At 42.7% G+C, this 21219-nt stretch overlaps 1 protein-coding gene across 15 annotated transcripts in view; it reads left to right on the plus strand.

The window, feature by feature from the left end:
* The first annotated feature begins 6260 nt into the window (after positions 1–6260).
* The window catches only part of EMSY (EMSY transcriptional repressor, BRCA2 interacting), a 39853-nt gene continuing 24894 nt past the window's right edge, over positions 6261–21219 (plus strand). For 8 of the 15 annotated variants that reach the window (XM_082784451.1, XM_082784464.1, XM_082784456.1 and 5 more), the window contains exons 1-7: positions 6261–6411; positions 7372–7480; positions 10968–11067; positions 11690–11764; positions 14024–14199; positions 15315–15467; positions 18751–19010. In XM_082784451.1, the coding sequence (XP_082640577.1) occupies positions 7411–7480; positions 10968–11067; positions 11690–11764; positions 14024–14199; positions 15315–15467; positions 18751–19010 (834 nt within the window). In that variant the 5' untranslated portion in view covers positions 6261–6411; positions 7372–7410. Of the gene's footprint in view, positions 6412–7371; positions 7486–10967; positions 11068–11689; positions 11765–12853; positions 12981–14023; positions 14200–15314; positions 15468–18750; positions 19011–21219 lie in introns of those variants that run through there. The other 7 variants (XM_082784452.1, XM_082784457.1, XM_082784460.1 and 4 more) reach the window with 6 other exon arrangements.

Here is a 21219-nt window from a genome sequence, read left to right on the forward strand (position 1 = left end):
GGATTTAAGTACATCTAGTCCTGGGCCCACAGTGACAATCCCTGCATCTGACAAGGCTGCGTATAAAAGGGCTCCTCTGGCAAGCTGCCAGCGACTGAATGTTGCTGAGGCTTCTGTTCTTATCTTAGCCGGGAGAAAAATGTGACAGGAAAGGGTTTAGGGAAGAAGAAAGAGTTTAGGAGTCTAAGGGTGACAGAATAAAACTAAAATGGAGATGCTTATGTCAGGAAAATGTATCGAGCCACTGAATAATCTCTTAAGAGAAGTGTGAACTGTTGGCTAGGCCAAGAAAATTGACCAAGAAAGGATTTCACTTTTGTTAGAACCTGGGCTGACTGTTCCTCTCCTATACAAAATATAGAAGATATTTTAATAATAAATTTTAATAATAATATTTTAAAACATCTTTAAATTCCCTAAAATTTTAAATTGTCCATGATGTTGCATTTATCTTAATATAAGAGTGTAGTGGGAATTTGGTTGCTAGCAGTCTGATAAAACCATTTTCTTGATTTTCCAATTTTACTTTTGAACTTACCAGTGTGAAACTGGAAAGTCGAAAATTTACAATTTACAGCAGAAAAGCAGCAGCTGCAATAGCTGCGCGTGTTCGCCCTGTAGTAGCGAGCTGATTTTATTTCTGCTCTACCCTCAGAAGACTGTTCTGAAGAAAAGGGGTATTTCGGGGTTTGTAGCAGTCCAGTTCTAGCTTGGATCAATGCAAGTCTGTCAGCTGGGTGCCACAACGAGAATGGAGTTCGTAGTGGCGTGAGTCGAGGTGTAGTTAATAATCCAGCATGAGCTGCAGTGAGGCTGCTGTGCTCGTTTCGTATGAGCCCCCAAAGAGCTGAGAGGAACAGCTTTGCTGCTGGTGACCTGGGCTGCATACAAATTGCATTCTCCAAGTGAAAATCATCCTCTCTCCCCTGAGCTGTGCCATCTCACTGCCGGGTCCGAAACTACAGTGTGTTGTCTTCTCCCTTCCATCGCCTTGCATGCTAGAGGGAAACATAGTGAAACACGGATTATTATTTAAGCTCCCAGAAAGTCTGTAATTAATTAGAGCAGTGCCTGTAAGTGATGAGAATCAAATTAGTTAAACTAATAGGGGATCTGAGGTTGTTAGGTCCTGGAGAATATGAAACAAAGTAGGAGTTGTTGGTGGTCACTATATTTCTTACTGGAACTGTTTCTTCAGGGGGACAAATTATCCTTAAATACATATAATTGTGCAATTTCTTTAAAAGATGAGCAGTTTGCTGTTATCAATGATAATGCATGGCTCTTGTATATCAGTCTGCCATTAGGCTTTTAAATTCTTTATAAAAGTGGGAAACAGAGGCACAAGAAAGGTGAAACAACTTGTCGGTGGGTCCCCGTCAGATGAAGAATCCTCCAGGTCCCAATGAGCTCCAGTTTTATCTGTGTCAGTCGGCTGTAATAGGAAAGAAAACAGCAAGCTGTTGTTGACACGTTTATACCTAAGGAACCAGTTTGTATGACCAGCTCCTGAGTCACTTGTTGAATTTGGTTGGACTGTCAGTAGATTTACTGCTTATCCTGGGGCAGAACTGGCAGGCAGCACAGTTGCATGAGCCTTGCTCATGGAAATAAGGTGAAACGGAGCTGCTGTCAACAAGTTTCTCTCTTGTTTTCCTTTTGGAAAAGTCAGAAAGCGCACTGTAATTTTGGGTCTCCTTAACTGGTGACTCAATCAGTAACGGAGGATGTAGGTAATGGGAGCTAAGCAAGTGATTCATGGAACAGATCATCTTTATGGAACAGGTCATCTTGAGTGCAATCACACAACGTGTGCAAGATAACCAAGGGATCCAGCCCAGCCAGCAGGGGTTCATGAAAGGCAAGTCCTCCCTGACCAACATCATCTCCTTCTGTGAACGGGTGACTCTTCTATGAACAATGAGGGAAAGGCTGTTGATGTAGTCTACCTAGACTTCAGCAAGGCCTTTGACACAGTCTCCTACAGTATTCTCCTGGAGAATCCAGTAGCCCATGGCTTGGATATGTACACGCTTTGCTGGGTTAAAAATTGGTTGGATGGCCAGGCCCAGGGAGTGGTGGCGAACGGAGTGAAATCCAGCTGGTGACAGGTCACCAGTGGTGTTCTCCAGGGGTTAGTGTTGGGGCCCAGCCTTTTTAATATCTTTATTGATGACTTGCATGAGGGAATTGAGTGCACCCTCAGTAAGTTTACAGATGACACCAGGTTGGTGGGACATGTTGATCTGCCAGAGTGTAGGAAGACCCTGCAGAGAGAGCTGGACAGGATGGGTTGATGGGTAGAGGGCTGAGGTCCAACATGGCCAAGTGATGGGTCCTGCATTACTGATTGATGATCTCCTGAACATGAGCCAGCAGGGTGGCCAAGAAGGCCAACAGCATCCTGGCTTGTGTCAGGAGCAGTGGGGCCAGCAGGGCCAGGGAGGTGCTCGTCCCCCTGGGCTCTGCTCTCTGAGGCCGCCCCTCGAGTGCTGGGTTCAGCTTTGGGCCCCTCACTCCCAGAAGGACATCGAGGCCCTGGAGCGTGGCCAGAGAAGGGCTCCGAAGCTGGGGAAGGGCCTGGGACACAAGTCCTGTGAGGAGCGGCTGAGGGACCTGGGGGGGTTTGGGCTGGAGAAGAGGAGGCTCAGGGCAGAGCTTATTGCTCTCTGCAACTGCCTGAAAGGAAGGGGTGGGGAGCTGGGGGGCGGCCTCTGCTCACAGGGAACCAGGGCCAGGAGCAGAGGGAACGGCCTCGAGTTGTGCCAGGGGAGGCTCAGGTTGGCAATGAGGAGACATTTCTGCTCAGCAAGAGCGGTCAGGCCTTGGGACGGGTTGCCCAGGGAGGTGGGGGAGTCCCCGTCCCTGGGGGTGTTCAAGGAGAGGTTGGACGTAGTGCTTGGGGACAGGGCTTGGTGGTGACATTGGTGGTAGGGGGTGGTTGGAGCAGGTGATCTTGGAGGGCTTTTCCAAACCTAATAGTTCTATGATTAACCTTTGGAAGGCAACTAAGAATATATATATAAAAAAAGCTAGCATTTTCACATTCTGCATTTTCTTCTTTTACCCACAATGAATCAGTCTATTTCATATGAATTTGCTGAGAAAATTTCACCCATGAGACATTTAGCCATGTTTCTGTGCTAATGAAGTCTAAACCACCCTGTCTTTATTTTCATTTTTTTTAGTATATAATTGGAAGACTCTTGACATTTTGTTCATCGGACGTAAAGAAATTCTGTCAAGTATTGGCCTCATTTGGGCAGCCTCCCTGGATTGCTAAAATACCCTATGCAGTCATTCTGAGTCAGGGTAGCCTCTTATGCTTTTCAGGATTCATTATTTATGTTTTCTTTTCTTCCTTGTCCACAGTATCTCGGCCTCCCCATTGTTACAGGTAATGGACAATTGATTGTAGCTGAGTAGGTGGGTCTGAAGTAAATGGCAACTGTGCTGCTGTAACTACAGGCAGAATTTGGCCTTCAGACTTTCTGGACCTCTCCTGCATACTTCTCTGTCTGGGTCTTTATTCTTAATGAAAATAAGAAGTATTCTTGGAAATCGTGTTATGACATCTGCGAAAACACGGCAGTCACAGCTTCAAGCAGTTCATACATAACTGGCTCAGCTTTTACCTCTCTTTTGTTCTGTGCACAGAAGGAAATGAAGCGTGTATGATTTTCCTGAGCACATACATATGTATTCATGTGAGTGTTGCTGTGCATTTGTCATACCTCGCCTGGAATAACCTGATCCCATTGGCCAGTTTAGTCCTCATCTGGAAGAAAATCAAAGATCTAAAAAAAAAAAAAAAAAAAATTACCTAAGCAATCTCATTAAGTTTAATGAAACTGCTGATCCAGGCTGAGAAAACACATTATTAATGCTTTCTCTGAGAAAAGGTGAGCTGTGTTGTTAGCAGAGATTTCACTGGAGAGTGTGTATGAGGACAGAGTGCATTCATCAACACACAAACTTCAAGAAAACATTCATCTTACAACTTAGATATATTTTGTTTCTAAAAAAAAAAAAAAAAAAAAGTTGAAGTAGTTTCTTGCTCAGGGAACAATTTACTCTACAAACTTAAGGGACAGCTGTTAAACACCTCATGCAATAAAAATGATTCTCTGCTAGAGCATCACAGTTATGACTGATGACTAGACCTCAAAAGGGCTATATTATTCTGTTAAGCACTGCTCATATTGAACAGGATAATTGTACTAAAAGTCACATTTCCAGGCAGGTTTGCAGTGGAGCCTCTGATCTGCAAAGGAAAGGTGCAAGTTCTGGCACCATCCTTGTCTGCCTCTTCCTCAGCTCTGTGCAAAGCTTATGGCATTTGGTTTTGTTAGGCAATATTATGCAGGGATGATACTATTTGCCCTCAGCCACTTCTTATTTAAGAAGGCATTGAAAAAGAAAAAAAAAGGAAAATTGTGCTAGCTCTTCTGTACCATTCAGCATAATTATTTTCAGGTACTTGAGATTTATACCGCTGTGGAGAACAATAGGAAATTGCAAGTGAGAAAACATTCATCAATGATCACAGGGAAGAAACATTTTTATTTTTTTTTCTGTAGTTAGGTGGAAATAATAGCACTTGCAGATCTGAAAATAGGTGTTGCTGATCAAAGCGCACCATTCGCCTTGTCTTCACCTCAAAAAGCTTCCAGCTGTTTCTGGCCTTCTGAAAGGAAACTATAAAATGAGATTTTATTTCCTCGCTGCAAATTGTGGGCAAAATTTAGATTTGGGCTGCGCCTTAGAGATTGCTCATTTCTAAGATTTTTTTTTTTATTATTATTTATTTTTTCCTGGAGAACTATGGAAGACACCGTACCCAGCATTTACCTTGTGGCCACTGACATCGAGAATCCTTCCTTGCAGTGCTGTGAAGCATATCAATGAGCCCTCTCTCGAGCAAGCCACCAGCTTCCCGAGCACTGCATTATACACTTCCCCAGTAAAACGTCTAGACAGGAACAAAGGGAGTTTCTCCTGCTAGCATTTCCAGCAGAAGCCTCCGCACAGTGGAGCTTTCAAATTATATAGGTGGAAAAAAAAGAAAAAAAGGCTCGATTCCTTTCGTTTTATGTGATTTCCTGTTAAAAGACACACCACGGGTGAGGCAGCTGGTATTGAATTTCCGTAAGGCAATCAGGGCACGGGTGTGTTTAGTGCAGGTGTGGACCCAAAAGCAGGAGATTTATGCAAGCTGGAACACCCATGGGATGGGTGCCACGAGGCGGGACACCTTCCCTCCTCTTCATCCAGCCCCAGGGTGCACATTTCCTTCGTAAAATCAGAAAAGCCGCGAGACGAAGGGCGGAAAAAACAAGTGCACATGGCAAAAATGAAGCCCTGGGGGCCAAAGCTTGTCCCGGTGGTGTGTTTTTTCAGCAATTGCTTCACAGAAAGTTTTGTGACCAGGCTTTTTTTGTTTGTTTTCTTGTTGTTTTACCAATAGGCTTTTTTTCTTCTTTCTTGCCGTGACACGGCAGCCACAAACTGACACCACATCACCTTCAAGCCTCAGCTGTGCCCCGGAGATGGTTTCTTTTCCTATTTCTAATCTGATCTAAGGACTGTTTAGAAGATATAATTTATTGTGTTTTGTTTTATTTTGTTTTGTTTTTCTGTGAAAACCACGGATGAACCACCCGTGGGTGCTACCAAGCCCAGACCTCCGGATCCATCCCTCACAGCTTTTGGGCTGCGGGGCGGGTGAAACGAAGCCGTGTTTTGGGTGCTTTTGGGGCACGCACTTTATTACCACTTTATTTGCACAGAATCGGGCTGACTGATCGCCACAGCGAACCGGTGGCGATTTTACGCCAGAAAACGGCCGGACAGCCTCCACCTCGCCACATTTCCTCGCACAAACAGCGGTCGGCGGTTAAAACCCGAGCTCTGCGGGGCGTGACGAGCCCGCAGCCCGCCGCCTCGGGCTCCCTCAGCGCCTCAGCAACGCGCGCGGGCTTTTTGTCCCCTCTCGCCACCCGTCCCCAGCCGCCGGGCAATGGCGGGACGGCCAGCAGCGCGTCCACAACAGCGTGTGTGCGGCGAAAGACTACAACTCCCATGAACACCCCGCGGCAGAGCGCATGCGCACAAACACCCTGTGTCCATCTCACACCCCGCGTTTCTCCCATCTCAGCCGGGGAAGGGAGGGGAGCGAGGGGACTACAACTCCCAGCGTGCCCCGCGGCGGTAGCGCATGAGCAGTGCGGCGCGCCGCCATCTTGGTCCTGTGAAGCGCTGCTGCCGCCGCCGCCGCCAAACAAACCGGAGCGCGGCACCGGGAGGAGGGGGAGGGGAAGGGAGGAAGAAGAGGAGGAGGAGGAGGAGGCAGCCGAGGCCGGGCCCTGCCTCTGAGGAGCCCCCTTCGATGTACCGGGCACGGCCGGGCAGGTGGGTCCTGCTCGCCGAGGCTCCGCGCTCCCCGCGGCTCCCGGTGCCTTCCTCCGCCGCCTCACCTCAAGGCCCGGCCCGGCGGCAGCGCCACGGTCCCAGGCCGCCCGTTGCTCGCTGAGGGGGTCCCCTCAGGGCTCTTTTGCCCTTTTTCCCTTCCCAACCCTCTTTTTCCAGCCCCTCCGGTTCTCCTCCACCACCCCCCGGTACCGGGGAAAGGTGGGCGGGGGGCTCCCGGTGGCGGCTGCCCCCTGAGGGGAGCCAGCAAGGCGCTGGGAGCTGCGGTGGAGCCGGGGCTTTTGTTCCCGGTGCCCGCCTCCCGCCGTGCTGGCAGCTCCCCCCCCCCTTCCCTTCCTCCCGCTCTCCTCCGGTCCTTTTTTCCCGTTTATTTTCCCCGTTATAACGAGGAGATGCCCCCCCCTTTCCTTCTCCTTTCCTTCCCCAAAACCTCGCCGCCATGCAGTGGGGAAAGGGGGTGTTCCCGTTTTGGGGGGGAAGGCGAATTTCACCGTGTTTTTGCTTTGCTGGCATAGGAGAGGCTCGTGCTAAATGTGTTCCCCGAGGGGAAAGGTGGTGGTGGTGGTGTGGGGGGGGCGTGCGGTTAGCTGGAAGAGTTCCTATAATAGGTGCTCTGTGCATAAAGGGAGGGAGGAGACTGGAGAGCATCGATTCGGGGAGCGTTTCGGCGTGAAAAAAAAAAAAAAAAAGGGCTTGAGGAGGAGATGGGAAACTCGGGAGAAAGGCTCGGGCTGGTGGATCAGAGGAAGGGAGGATAAGAAGCCCGTGCCCTTGCGGAGCCCTGGATTCCTGCACGGTAACACATGCCAGCACAAAAGCTGGAGCCGGAATGGCAGCGAATGTGTTGGTGGAGTTGTGAGCAGACAGTGGAGTTTGCGTTCATCAGCCTGGGAGCTGGATAAATGGTGGCCTCGCGCTGACTGCATTTCTGTTCCTTTTCAGCCAGGCCGAGCTCTGGGGGAGCACAGAGGCGAGGGAAAGATGCCTGTGGTGTGGCCAACTCTCCTGGATCTCAGCAGAGATGAATGCAAGAGGATCCTTCGCAAACTGGGTACAGTAAGATAACAGTCTGTGGGTCTGTATGTTTGCCCTTCCCAGATCTGCCTGCCCGCTGCTTTCGTGAAACACTTTAATGCGTCTACAGGCAACTTACAAGTCATTTCCTGCCTTTTGCATGTGTCATTGGTTTGACAGCCTGGGCTTAAAATGATGGTTGGCAGATGCTCTGCCTGAGCAAAAGGAGTAGAACGGAATTGGTTTGGTTTGGGTGAATCTCTCACGGACGTCCTGGTCCATCTCTGCCTTGAAGTTGCAGTGCTGTATTTTTCATGGCTATTAAGGTGTGAGAGGTCTTCGTTTGCTTTTCAATTCTTTATTTGTACCCCAAAATCATGGAATCCTACTTTGTTTGATGCAGCGAGATTGAGCACAAGTAGCAAAGGTTCTGGTGTAAAGATCTGAAACAAGAACCCAACAACCCGTGTGATAAGTTGTGATTTTTCAGTCTTCGGGTACATGGATTGTCAGGGAAATGTGAAAACAGCGTTATCACCTCACTACAATAAGCAGCAGGAGCTTTTGGCATTGTTTCAAATCTAGCTCAACATCTGGGTACCTTGCCCAACAGGAAAATAAATATATTGTGAGATTTTTCACATTCCATTGTTGTAAATATATGAGTACAAGGAGATACAGCACTGTCTATATAATAAAAATATTTGCTGTTTCCAATACACACACACACACACCTTTGGGTGTCACAGGGGAGGAGATCTTTTGTTAGATCAATGATCTGACGAAGCAACGTGCTTCTTGTATTCTTCAGGAACTGAATTTTTGTATTTAGTTAGTTTTTTTTTCCCCAGTTAAATGATGCATAGGATTAGAAGGAAAGGCTGTCCTCTGAGGAGCATAATGTAGGAGATGATGTCAGGAAGAAAGCTGAGACTGCCACAAACTTCCTGTGACAGTTGAGTCACTTAGCTCCTTGTTTGTATTTTACTTGGAACTTAAAAGCTTGTGTGCTGTGCTCCTTGGCTGTGCAAAGGTTCTCAGACGTTATGAAGCCACTGACTTTATTTTCTGAGAACTGAGAAGTTATTTTTTCTTGATTTCCTCTTTATTTCTCTTCTCGGGAATCTGGGATTCGCGTTCTGTTGAAACAGACAGTGGCACAGACGTTGTGCACAGCACCAAAATGAAGCTGTACGTCCGTTGAGGTGACAGCTCTACGTCTTAAGCAAGGCTCAAGAAGTACAAAAACTAGGAGAAAGTGCGGGATGCCAAAAAATTCAGACCGGATCTGTGCTACTGAATTGTGTTCACGTAGATCTGCTGGCTAGAAGCGTGGAAAAAGGAAAAAAAAAAAAAAAAAAAAAAAAAAACAACTTCCACCCCAGCTGATGGCGGTGTGCTGGCAGAACCCTGCTGGTGCAGCTGAGCCAAACAGAACTGCAGCTACACCTCCTTCAATGACATAACCTAGGCTGACAGGAAAAAAAAAATAAAAAAAAAAGCTTTTTTTTTTTTTTTTTCTTTGCTGGCATGAGCTGTGTCCCCACAAGGGGGCCCTGCCAGCGTAACAGAGGATCGCAGCTTGTAGCAGCCGTGGCTCTTGGAGGGTAGGTAGGAAAACTCTGGGTTTATCCAGACACAGCAGGAGGCTGCAGGGGGAAGGAGCAGGGGCAGGGGGAGCGAAGAGCTGTCTGCCAGCCGTGCAGCAGATCGATATTGCTGGATGCAGAGCCCTGCCTCGCCAGCTCCACACAGCTCCACGAGTGAAATGCCACGGTGTAGGTGAGGCTGAAACGCATCTCCCAGGCGTGCAGTACCTAGCGGTGTCCTAGGTTCGTAACCTTGCACCTGAAATAATGCTATTTACTTGTAAAAGCCAATTTTTGAAGCTTTTTTTTTGCCTCTTTGACGTGTTTCATCTTGAAAAGAGAGCTCACCGGTTTGTGACCCCTATATAAGACAGAAGGGTGAGGAAGCTGGTCGTAGCTGCTCTGTAATTTACTTAGCTTACCAACTTCCCAAAAGCTGCAATGTGCATTTAAAAACCTTCGTGTGAAGCATCTCCATTGAAATTGCAAAAAGGAGAAGAAAAAAAAAAATCTGTCCTTGCTAAGTAATTATATGGTTGTATGTGGGGATTACTTTACGTTGTTAACAGAGGAAAATAATTAGTTTCTTAAATATTGTAACACGGTTGTCTAAATAAATGTTGATATTAGTAATAACCATTCCGTTAATTAGCAAATGTTTTATAACCGAAGCTGTAAATGCTTCTCTAGGTCACTCGGCATCCCTGTGCAGGCTGCTTAGCCAAAGCGACTCTGCTTTGGGTTTTGTCTGCTTAATCAGGACAGGAGAGCAGGGCTTCTTTTCAACACAATTCCTCAATTTGATTTGTAAATGAGCCCTTTGGAATCCTAATCTGGAAGCTTTTCAGAGCAGCATCCTCTTCTTTATTGTGCAGGAAAGTTCCAATGTGGTTTTGGGCCCTTGTTAGCTTGTGGCCTGCCCCTTTGATTTGTGTTTTTGGTTAACCTGGGATCTGTTGTGGGGTTGGGTCGGTTTGCTGCAGAAAAGGGGTGCTGAATGAAAGTCATCTGCAGAAGCAGCGAAAGAATTTGTCCTGCTGGCTCGCAGCGTGGTTCCCAGGAACATTTTCTTAAAACATTAACGCTAAGCCTAGAACAGCGAGTCATTCTTTGGGAATCTGGCAGGCTCCAACATCACTTGCACTAGGTGTGTTTTCACCCTTCCCAATAGGACAAAATCCAGAAATTCCAGTAGGCTTTAGAACTATTATTTTTTTGAAAACACTGATGGAATATTTCCATGAATCACCTGGTGTAATCGATTTGTTCCGTCAGAGTTATGTTTTTGCGTGCTGATCCTCACGATGCTTCTACGTTTAAGAGTAGCTGGATTGTTTCTTTCATGCTCTGGACAGGTTTAATTCACTCGCAGTGCATTGTTTTCAGATTCGAGCTGTTGTACGTATCAAATAAATGGGCATAAAAGATAATGGTGAGCATATTTAACAAAGCAGAGCTTATGTTCTCCATGCTAATGAAGGAACAGTGTTAGGAAAAAATCATTTGCTCTCTTGGTAGTGTATTTCCTCTGCAAGCCAGGCACTTCCATGGAACTGTTAATAATAAGTTAATTCATTAAGTTTCTTCTTCTATTGTTTCTAGAGAATTCTAAGGTACCGTCCAGGTTCAGGGACTGTTTCTTCAAGGTCCCTGACTTGAACTGCCAGCTCAGAGCTCGAGATGTTCGGTTGGGTGTATAAACTAGATAATCCTCTGTGATGATAGAATTGTTTCATAGAAAAGCTGTCCACTGCGGCGTAATTGACTGAGAGAGTTCTAAACCATCAATCTCTTTTGAAAAGCACTAAATAATTGAAAGACGTGTTCCTTTTAATGACTTTGAAAATTAATGGAAAACTGTCAGTAATACTGAAAATAATGTTCTTCCTTTGCTGCGAGCGTTAAATAGAAATACCATTTGCTCTAATTCCTCAGAACTGGAGGCATATGCAGGTGTCATCAGTGCCTTACGTGCACAAGGAGACCTTACGAAAGAGAAGAAGGATCTTCTTGGAGAGCTCTCGAAAGTGCTTAGGTAATCCTGACCTTTTTAAAATAAGAACAAGCGGCCCGTTCTCTTTGAAGGTAGTATGTGCTTTTTCTATCACTCACATCCTAAAGCAAATCTTCATTTAGAGAAGTAATTCTCCATCTTGTGGAGCTTTGATTCCAGTTTGGCTTTGAATAAAGAAAACAACTGTTCCTCTCTAGTTGAAGATTTACTGTTTGTTGATGGTTTTGGAGATATCTAGCATTAGAAGCATCACAGCTAGCTCGTGAGTGCATGCTGGCTCGGATTTTATTACAGGTAGGATTTGAAGATCTTCAGGCTCAGGATGCAGCAAGGAAGAACGCTGCATGTTTGCTGCAATTTTTTCTACCATGTACTTTAAATTTATTGCACTGTTTTGCAGTGGTACCCAGTGAACAGTAATGTTCTCTTCATTCTTCAGTAATACTTTGTGAACAATAACACATTCATTCTTTCTCTCTATGATAGCAAAAATTAAGTGACAATCTCTTAAATGTAACTGCCTGTTCCCTTTCGTCTCCCTGACTGGATTATTCATAAGTTTCATTTTAGCTGGAAGTTTTAGATAAATGTTCATGTCTCCCTCTGACTAAAATATATTGACTTTTTTTTTTCTTTTTAACAGTATCTCAACAGAGAGACATCGCGCTGAAGTTCGGAGAGCAGTAAATGATGAACGACTCACGACTATTGCACACAAGTAAGTTCTAGGTTATTTTCTACATGATTTCCAAAGGTGCCCATTATGCTATTAGCTGAATGATACAACTTTCAAAATTGATGGCAGTTTAAAGAACAGTAGTTAAAACAGTATATGGCCAAAGGAGTTACTGTATCTGATTGAGATCAGGGTGCTGGAAAGGATTATTTTAGTACTCATTACTCTCATTTGCTGCACAAGCACAACTTAGGAGACAGTCCTTTGTCATGAGGAGCTTTCCATAAAATAAACAGAAGAAACAGAATAGAGGGAAAACAAACAGCATGAACAGCTTCTTGTGTACAAATTTCATCTTTGTTTTATAGTTGTTTTTAAAATTTAATTTTATTTATATCCATTCGAAAACGTTATTTTAAAAGAGCCTTAACTGTAGAAAGACAAAGGGAAGGGAAGAGGTGGGAGAGAGCAGTGGAAAACAGTCATATATCAGCATAGAGGGGGGAAAAATGGTCAGAGTGGAGAGAAAAAAAAAAAAAAAAACAACACCCTGCAGCAAGCTGTCTGATGACATCAGTGTCCACTGTTCCCGGCTTGATGCAGCTGCTCTGCTAGCATCAGCTGGGCTCGTTCCTCCTTGCGTTTGCTTTCCCAAGCTTCATGTGATTTTGAGAGGTGGAGAGGAGCAAGGGGGCAAGAGGTTACGTATCTCTGGAGGTAGTTAATAACCTGACCTTTAAGAAACATGCTTGAAAAGTGATGGATTTTAAGTGTTTGTTTTTTTTTTTCCATATTTTTTTCTGTGTTATAACCATCGATTTTGAATTTGACTCATGTAGCTTAGGTGTTACGGGGAGGGAAAAAAGGAAATTGGGCAGGTAGCAGGCTGCTTGGAGTTAGCAGTTGTCAGAACTGAGACTTGCCAAAATCAGCATGCCTCTGTAGTGCTACAGAAGGACGCTTTAGTGTTTTAATGCTTATGTTTAAAGGGTTACAACTTGCTGTTTACCAAACAAAATCCCACCAACTTCTTTAGCGAAAGAGAAAAAATAATAACTAAGTATTTAATTGTCAAATCTGGATTATTTTCTTGAACCAAGTATCCTTTTTAAGTAGTAGTTCTGTTTTTAGCATTTTACAGAACAAGCGTACAGTTTGTCCTGATGTATCGAACTTCAAACGGATGAGATATTATAATCCAGACAAGGTGCAACTATAAAGTGCTGCATCTCTTTATTTTTCCTCTGGTAAATTCTTTGTAAGTGATGGTTGGTAATATAGTATTTGATTTAAATAATTCTCTAACTCACTAGGAAAGCAGTCTTTGCTAGCTTTGCTATGTGCAACATTTGTAGTCTTGTTTTTGATTTAAAAAAATGTATTTTTACCTCAGCTGATGCAGCTCTGCTTATACGATGTGAATATGTATGAAGAATGCTGAAGCATATCAGAATTTAACAATGGAGCAGATCCTCTGCATTTTACGAACTAATTTGTGGTAGATTTTGCTGCAACTTGCTTGCAATAGTTCATGTGGGAAGTTGGTTTTCAGAATATATTAATACATTAAACGGGTTGGTTTGTTTAAGAACGACATAACAGCATTGAAAAATAATCTGTAATTCGAGTTTTGCTGATTTAACAAATGACTGGTGTAAAACAGTCGGAAACAAACACCTCTCGATCTAGATGAGAACAGCATTTTTGGGAAGCATTCTAGTTTGTGTGTAAGTACTCAGGTTAAGAGAAAATCAGAGCAGCAGGTTGGTTTCTCTTGAAGAAGTCGCACAGGTACCTAAGTCATTTCATGTCCTTTTACTTTGGGACTACATGAATAAGTCTGAGAAACTTCTGCTGAGGTAAAACAAGATCTGCATTAGAAGCTGAGGGTTTTCTCCTGTGATGTGATCAGTTTGTGTAAAATTTTATGAAATCTATTGGATATCTATGTATTGTCATCTAGAAATAGTATATTAATTCTACCTGAATAGTAGATAATCTGGTGTGGGGGGGGTTTGAACATGACATCCACAGATCTCTGGCCCGTTAAGGGCTGTTTGTAAAACAACATTACAAATAAAAGAAGCAGCAGCCCTCAGGTTTGCTATGGGAGGATTTTGACAAATGGGGAAAAATGTATAAGTGCTTTCAAGAAATGAGGAAGGTTTTAGATGATTTCTCTAGTATGGCTTTAGTAACAGCCTTTTAAATTTTCATTGTTGCAAAAAGGAAGTTAAATAAGAGTACTTAAGCGTTTTGGAAAGTCAGCAGAATACTTAAAGAATGCGCATTTCTGTTTAGTATGTCTGGACCAAATAGCTCTTCGGAATGGTCTATAGAAGGTCGTCGACTGGTGCCGCTGATGCCACGACTCGTTCCGCAAACAGCTTTTACTGTTACTGCCAATGCTGTTGCCAACGCAGCTGTTCAGCACAACGCATCTCTTCCAGTTCCTGCAGAAACTGGAAACAAAGAAGGTGAGAGAACGCTGAGATTCTAGCACAAACTATGGGAATATAAAAATAATGTCACAGTATAAATTGTTTTCTTAGTGTTAGGTATTGAAGAAAAAAATGAATCTTTTTTATTGCACAATGTTTGTAGAAAAATGTATATATTTTTCTTTTAAATATACCTTTGTAGTGTGTGTAGTGTAAATCTGAGAGCTTTGTGTTAGTAGTGAGTATACAAGGAACTGGAAGTGGGGAAAAAAAAAAAAGGAAAAAAGCCACGAAGTGAGGAAATTCACTGCTTAACTTGTTAAGTTCTGTAAAGTATAAAACCTTAGGTTGATGGTTGAAGGCTCTGTAAAGTTCTGTAAGTCCAGAATATTTTGTTTTAAGAAGGTAGGTATAGATCTCTGTAGGTCTTGATGCAAGTCAAGGAAATTTTGTTGGCTTTCTTTTTATTTTTTAAAAATGGATCAAGTTAAAAGATTGATTTCCACTTTTCCTGTGGCTTGAAATAATGCTAGTACACATTCCATCTGATTTGGCTGGATGGGCTTGAAAGCAACTAGCGAGTGTGTAACACTTCTTGAAATAGGCTGCTTTTTTTTCTGTTTTTCTGAGAACTGTTGGACCACTGTGCTATTACTTGTAAGCAACATTTAAAAAAAAAAAAGCCAATTGTTCATTATTCAAGGAATGTTTTAGTTCCTCAATGGTACATCAGTTGAAGAAGAGGCACAAACTATTTTCTATCAGTTAACAGTCTAGATAAGCATTGTAGGTCACTTATAGAAAAGCAAGGATCAAATATTGAGTTAATAATAATTTTTAAAATACATCAAGCTGGAACGTAAAACATCTGATTATGATAAAGAAAAAGAAGAAAGCATACCATAGAATTGGCAGCACAAATTTCTGGGCATGGGAGAAGAGAAGGTTAGATTTCTACCTTTGAAGGCAGTTAATTCCATGGCCATGCTTAGGTCAAACCCGTGAGTTTTCAGCAGTAACAGGATTGCAGAGGCAGAGATGTGGATAATGACCCAGTAAGTTTTTGGCTTCTGTTTCAGTTGCTAAGCTAGTGATAGAATTACAGGATCCTGCACTTCAGTTATATGGAAGGTGTCTTTTCTCCTCTTCAGTGGTGGTTTGCTATTCCTACACAAGTACCACTTCAACCCCAACATCTACCCCTGTTCCAAGTGGCAGTGTAGCAACAGTGAAGTCCCCCAGACCCGCCAGTCCAGCCTCCAATGTAGTCGCCTTGCCAAGTGGAAGTACTCTTTACGTCAAAAGTAAGTGATGCTAGTAACTGATTAACAAAAGGGAAAGAAAAGGACAACCTTGTGGCTGAAGCATGGAGCGAGTTAGATGCTCTGGCCTGTGGCGAATCATTTAATGCCTTTATGCCTTAGTTCAGTCTCAGGACTGAATAAATTGATTCCCTTTCTCGGAGAAATTGTGTTCAGGATAAATCCACTGACTGTAAAATGCTGCAGGGAGCAGTAGTGGCAAGGATAGCAAGACTGGAAAGTATTTTGAAAGTAAAACATAGTCGTTGCTATATTTTCAGTGGATTTCTAATCCAGCTTGGTCAGGTGTTGCCTCCAAGGTGGCACTGCATGCTGTTCTTCAGAGGACTCCCTTCTTCCCTCTCCTGCTTAAGTAATGCATGGTTGTCATTTAGTTGAGTTAGAAAAGATCCCTCCTTCCCCCTTTCACTGTTGACCTAGACCTTTTCAGAACACAGTAGTTTGGAAACTATGCATGCCCTTATTTTAATTAGAGATTCAGGTATTGCGCTGTTCCCCAGGTGGTCAAATCTAGCCTTGTGCTGGGTAAGGATTTGGCTCTTTGCATACTATATGCAGCTAGAAGCTTGAGAGAATACAGAGATTTCTGAGTTGTGTTTGAACAAATTACAATATTTATAAGTCGAGTCATTTTGTGATTTATTTTGAAGCGGATTTTAGTGAAGTTTGCATACCTAGGCAATTATGAAAATCCCATCAGATATGAAATCCCATCAGTTACCCATCTTCACATATTTTTTATTTACTAGGTTTGGAAACCCAGGGTGTAATGTTTAGAATCAGTCTTTCTTCACGTTGTTTTGTTTGATTTTTTTTTTAATTTCTTGTCTAATAAATCAGCTAGTTCCAAAAGCAGAGTATGTCCTCATAAATATGTTCAGCTCATCCAAGATAGTTTTATCTAATAATTAAAAATGCATTAATCTGTCCTTATTTGAATTTTGGTGCCTATTAAAATGCAAATGATTTTTAAAAAGATTAATAGTGAAGTTGATCAGAAGTGCTATTTGCTGTTTTTGTGGATGTTGAAGACAGTTAATATTTAAAATTATAAATATTAATCTTAGTGCTATATGTGCATGTTTGTATAAACTTCTGGCTAGCCAGAAGTGTCAAATTGAACATAAACCCAATGTTAACTGCAAGCCATCATCTGTATCGGCTGTATCAACCCACAGAAGCCATTACGTTCAGATTTTTCATTTTTCTGATTTATTGCACTAATCACTTTGGCTTTAGTTTGAAGATTCGGGGGAAAATGTTCTTAACCTCTTAAAAATTTAATTTAGACTTCTGTTGAATGATTACATGGTAATGAGTATAAAACCAGTCTAGACGCACAATAGAGGGATGAAAGGTTCTCATTTTTATTCCATCCATTCCTAGATTTTTATCCCTCCCCACACACACTTGAAGTGCTTTATTCTATTTTTTTTAACGTAATTGTGCATCTTCCAGAGCATGTTGTTACCAGTCACATTTTAACCGATTTGGTTAAGAGCAAACCCAGGAGGCCTGAGTTAGGTTTAGGTTTGTTGTTTTACCTCATTCATGTCACAGTCTGATGGAGCTATTAACCCCTCCGTGCCTCTGCTTCCTTGCAGCGTGAGTTACAGCCCAGCTCTGTTACCTTTTAGCTAAGGGCTTGTGAAATATTTGGCTCAAGCACAATTTCTGCCATGAAATTACAGGAATAGCATCCTTACAAAATCCCAGCAGTGAAAACAAGGAATGAAACGAGCTGTACCTAAGAACAAAAGATAAATATTCAGCTAGCTTAATTTGCTGCTCCTTTTGTTTTGTGGAAGTCTACAAATACTTCTTACCTTCAGTATTTCTTTGTAACCCATCGAAGTACCAGCCAAGTTGCACGTGGATTTGTCATTCAGGTGGATATTTGGATGCTTTTTGAAGCTGAAAGCAAGCTCAAAGTAGAGCCTTGGCTTTTCTGTAGTTCAGTTTCATGATGCAACCTCCAGCCTCTGAAGTGTACCTGCAGATGAGCTGTTCCTAGACTAACGCAGAACGCCAAGTTATAAAATTGTCATTTTTCACATGCTGTGCCACTAGGCCTTCTCTTGTCCATATTAATTCCTGCACTTTTACTTTCTGAATACCAGAATATTTAGTTATTTTAATTAGAGATTGACCGTAATTAGATCCTGACCCTAATTAGAAGCTGACTGCCAACCAAGTTTGCTTGGGTTACCAGCAAGACTGTTTTTTACCATCATTTTCTGTCTGTAAGCCACAGGCATACAAAAGAAGGTCTTCAGTCTTGTTCTGTATAGGGGAACTGAGTCTTTCCTGCATATCTTTTGTGTTTGTTTTTTTTTTTAATTGTTTATCCCTAGGTGATGGTAAACATAATGCTTCCTTAATAATTGTAAGAGATTTTCAAGGTAGCTATACTGTGTCTTTTTCTAATGCATAACAATTAATGAACCCCTTGCTTGCTTAGGAAAGTTTAGTAGGAATTTAAGATCCCTAGATCGTGCTTTCTAAAGAGGTGTCTGTTGCTCAGCTGAGTGTTAAAACAGATTTGTTTCTACATGTGCAGAAGTTGATTGTGGGGATGAATGAACTACTTAAAGGCCAGACTCGCCTTGTTTTCCACAATTTGATGTTAGGTGATGTCTTACTGCTCCACACAATGCACCAAACAAAGCAGAAGCTTATAAAGTGAGGCTTGACCTTCACAGCTGTATGTTATGAAAAAAAAATTAGATCTCAAGATGCTGCATTGAGGTGAAAAGGAGGTTACTGTAACAATAAGCACGGCACGGAAGTAGGTGCAAAGGTTGAAATCAGAGAAAACTGCAGGAGGATAAACTTCAGTTGTCCAGTAAAACATAATCAATAACTGCAGGGTAGGGTAAAGTTTTAAACTGAAACATGCATGACATTATGCCAAATGTAGTGTTTAGTTTCATTAGACAAACTTCTGGGGACAGAATGAAACTTGTGTGCTGGCTCTAGTGTTCTTTTAATATCTTAAAAAGAACGAAGTAACCCAGTGGCTGACTAGCTTGGGTTCTGAGGGGTTGTTTCTTTGCTTTCTGGCACTGTAAGTGTGGTCTATATTAAGGACTAAGACCATCTGTGGTGTGTTATGGGTTAGTTGTGACCATAAGATGTAATTTATATATTTTTTTTTTCTCTTACTTTAAAGTGTGTGCAGGACTCAGCAAGTCTGAAGTGTTTTAGAAAGCACTGGGAACTGCAGAGGGGGAAAATATAATTTAGCAAAGCACTTCTCTTCCAGGTGTCAGCTGCTCGGACGATGACGAAAAGCCCCGCAAAAGACGGCGAACTAATTCTTCTAGTTCTTCCCCTGTTCTCCTGAAAGAAGTCCCGAAGGCAGTGACTCCTGTCACTAAAACTATCACAGTGCCTGTAAGTGGCAGCCCCAAGATGAGTAATATAATGCAGAGCATTGCCAACTCCTTACCACCACACATGTCGCCTGTGAAAATAACCTTCACTAAGCCCTCAACACAGACAACAAACACGACAACACAGAAGGTATGTGGGGGAAGCTGCCAAATGTTCCTTTATTCTGGTTTTATCAATGAATAAGATGTGATGTTTGACTCTTCCTTTCTGTGAACTGTCTAGCTGTTTTTTTAAGGATTGCGCTGGGGATAAGGTAATCCCTCTGTAAAAAGAACAAAGAGAAAACCGAAGTCTTGTATGAATTTAGTTCACCTGTGTGTGAAGGGACCTGGATTGACAGCCGTGGAGACTGAAGCCCTCTTTTTATCCACAGAACAGGTACAGCACAGGCAGCGGGAGTGCAAGCTTCCCCCAGACTGCCCCACCAATGTGCCTCAACCCTGACCTGAAGGGACCACTTCTAGGGATGAGAGGGGATTCAGTCTCCATGCTCATTCAATTCTTGGCCTCTCTGGTGAGACTGCCAACAAGGTTGCCAGTTAGTACCATTTGTGGTGTTGGGTTTTGTGATATGGACACTAGTCCACTGAGAACTGGATCACATAGGCCACTGAACAGCCTTCAGATGGTAACAACTATTGGTCAAAGGTAATCTTTCTTATTTCTATTTTCCTTATTTGTAATTATTCTTTGCAGTAGTAGAATTCCAGGAGAGGTGGCATGGACCTTCCCTTGTCATTCCTTTTGTCTAGAGACTACTTCCTGGGGGTCTGTAAGGCTTATTCTCGGAGCTGATCAAAGACAGGGGGTGGGTTTTATTTTCCTTTCAGTTCTAGTGTGCCATTTCTCATTCTACATTAACAGTATTATTGTGGTCAAAATCAACTTCATGAGCTCAGTGTGCCCAGGCTTTGTGAGAATGCAGAGTACAGTCTGTGGGAGAGGTTTTCCATAGTGAAATTTTGTACTGGACTCAGATTTTATGTGCCTGATCTATGGCACGGCTGTTTTCCCATGCTTTACAGTGTACTTCAGATGTCTCTGCTTTTTTGTCCTTGAGGTTTAAAAAAGATTAATGCGTCAGACCAAGTTAGTTCTTGGGGCAGTTATTAATTAAGGCAGACTTGGGAGAGGAAAAAAAATGAATTTGGCGTTGATACCGACAGACTGATTGTAGGCTGGCTGCTAACAAGCATTTTTTTCCAACCGTGAGAGTTAGACTCTTGAGCTCAAACCTTCACACACTGTTTGTTCTATTAGTCTTGTTAATTGTTTTATGGCTCTGTTTGGATCAGCGGAGTTCCCATGTCCTGATTTGGGAAAGTTGAAAGACAAGGAGAGGATTTACCTGAAGTAACGTGCAACAAAGAGGTTGCTTTCTGGCCTCTTCCCACTTCAGAGCTCTTTGTTTTCATTTGATTCACTGTGCTTTAACAGAGTCCTTAATCAAAACTCAGAACACACGCATAGAGGTTTGTCATGGAGCACACATCATCAACTAAAATGTCCTGCAAACACACAGCTGGGTTAGAGTTTCACCTCCCTAGCCTGTTGCTCTTCTTAGCCTCATCTTCTGTGCAAGAAGACTTTTTTTTGCCTTAAATGTCTGTAGTGTTATACTAACTATGCATGTTGTATATTGTGGTAGTTAAAGGTGGAGAGTGCTAAAGCTGTAAAAGGAAGAGAATGGAGTGTTAGTAGGGCCTTCTGCAGTTGTGCCTCTGCTTGTTCTGATATGGAGATTTTAGGTTTTGGTTTGTGTAGTATTTGACTCTCTTGCTAATCTCCTGATAGGAAAATCGTTTTGTTTCATTAGGGAGCCATAATAGCGTTTGTCTGAACTTGTCACACTGCCCTCTTTCGTTGTATTTAGGTATGGTAAAATATGTCACCGGATAATTTTGGTGAGCGAGATCCCTCTTAGGAGTTTCAAATTAAATGACAGACTTGTTAGACTCAAATTGGAAACGTACTATTTTAAAGAAGTGCAGTTGGGTATGAGTGAAGATCTTGGATGTGAATGTAATTCTTAGTTTCTGCATGCCAGCTTTCAGAATTGTTTTGACATCTCAGTAGGCTGGAGGAAGATTTGTCGTAACAACTAATAATGTCACAGCTCCAATTTCTGGATCCTCCTAAAATAAAGCCCTCTGTCTGGGACTCAGAAGGAAACTAATTGAAGCTTCTGGCCATGTAGTGTGTTTATTTCTCCAGAAACTAGGTTTTGATATTTCTCAAAATAGAGTTGGTGGGACAAACCTCAGTGTATGTAAGGGATTTATTTTTTTATTTATTTTTTATTTTTAACTTAACAGTTAAAATCAACAACAAAAAAGAC

Source organism: Aythya marila (genome assembly GCF_965140915.1).
Source record: "Aythya marila genome assembly, chromosome: 1".
In the NCBI taxonomy this organism is placed as follows: domain Eukaryota; kingdom Metazoa; phylum Chordata; class Aves; order Anseriformes; family Anatidae; genus Aythya; species Aythya marila.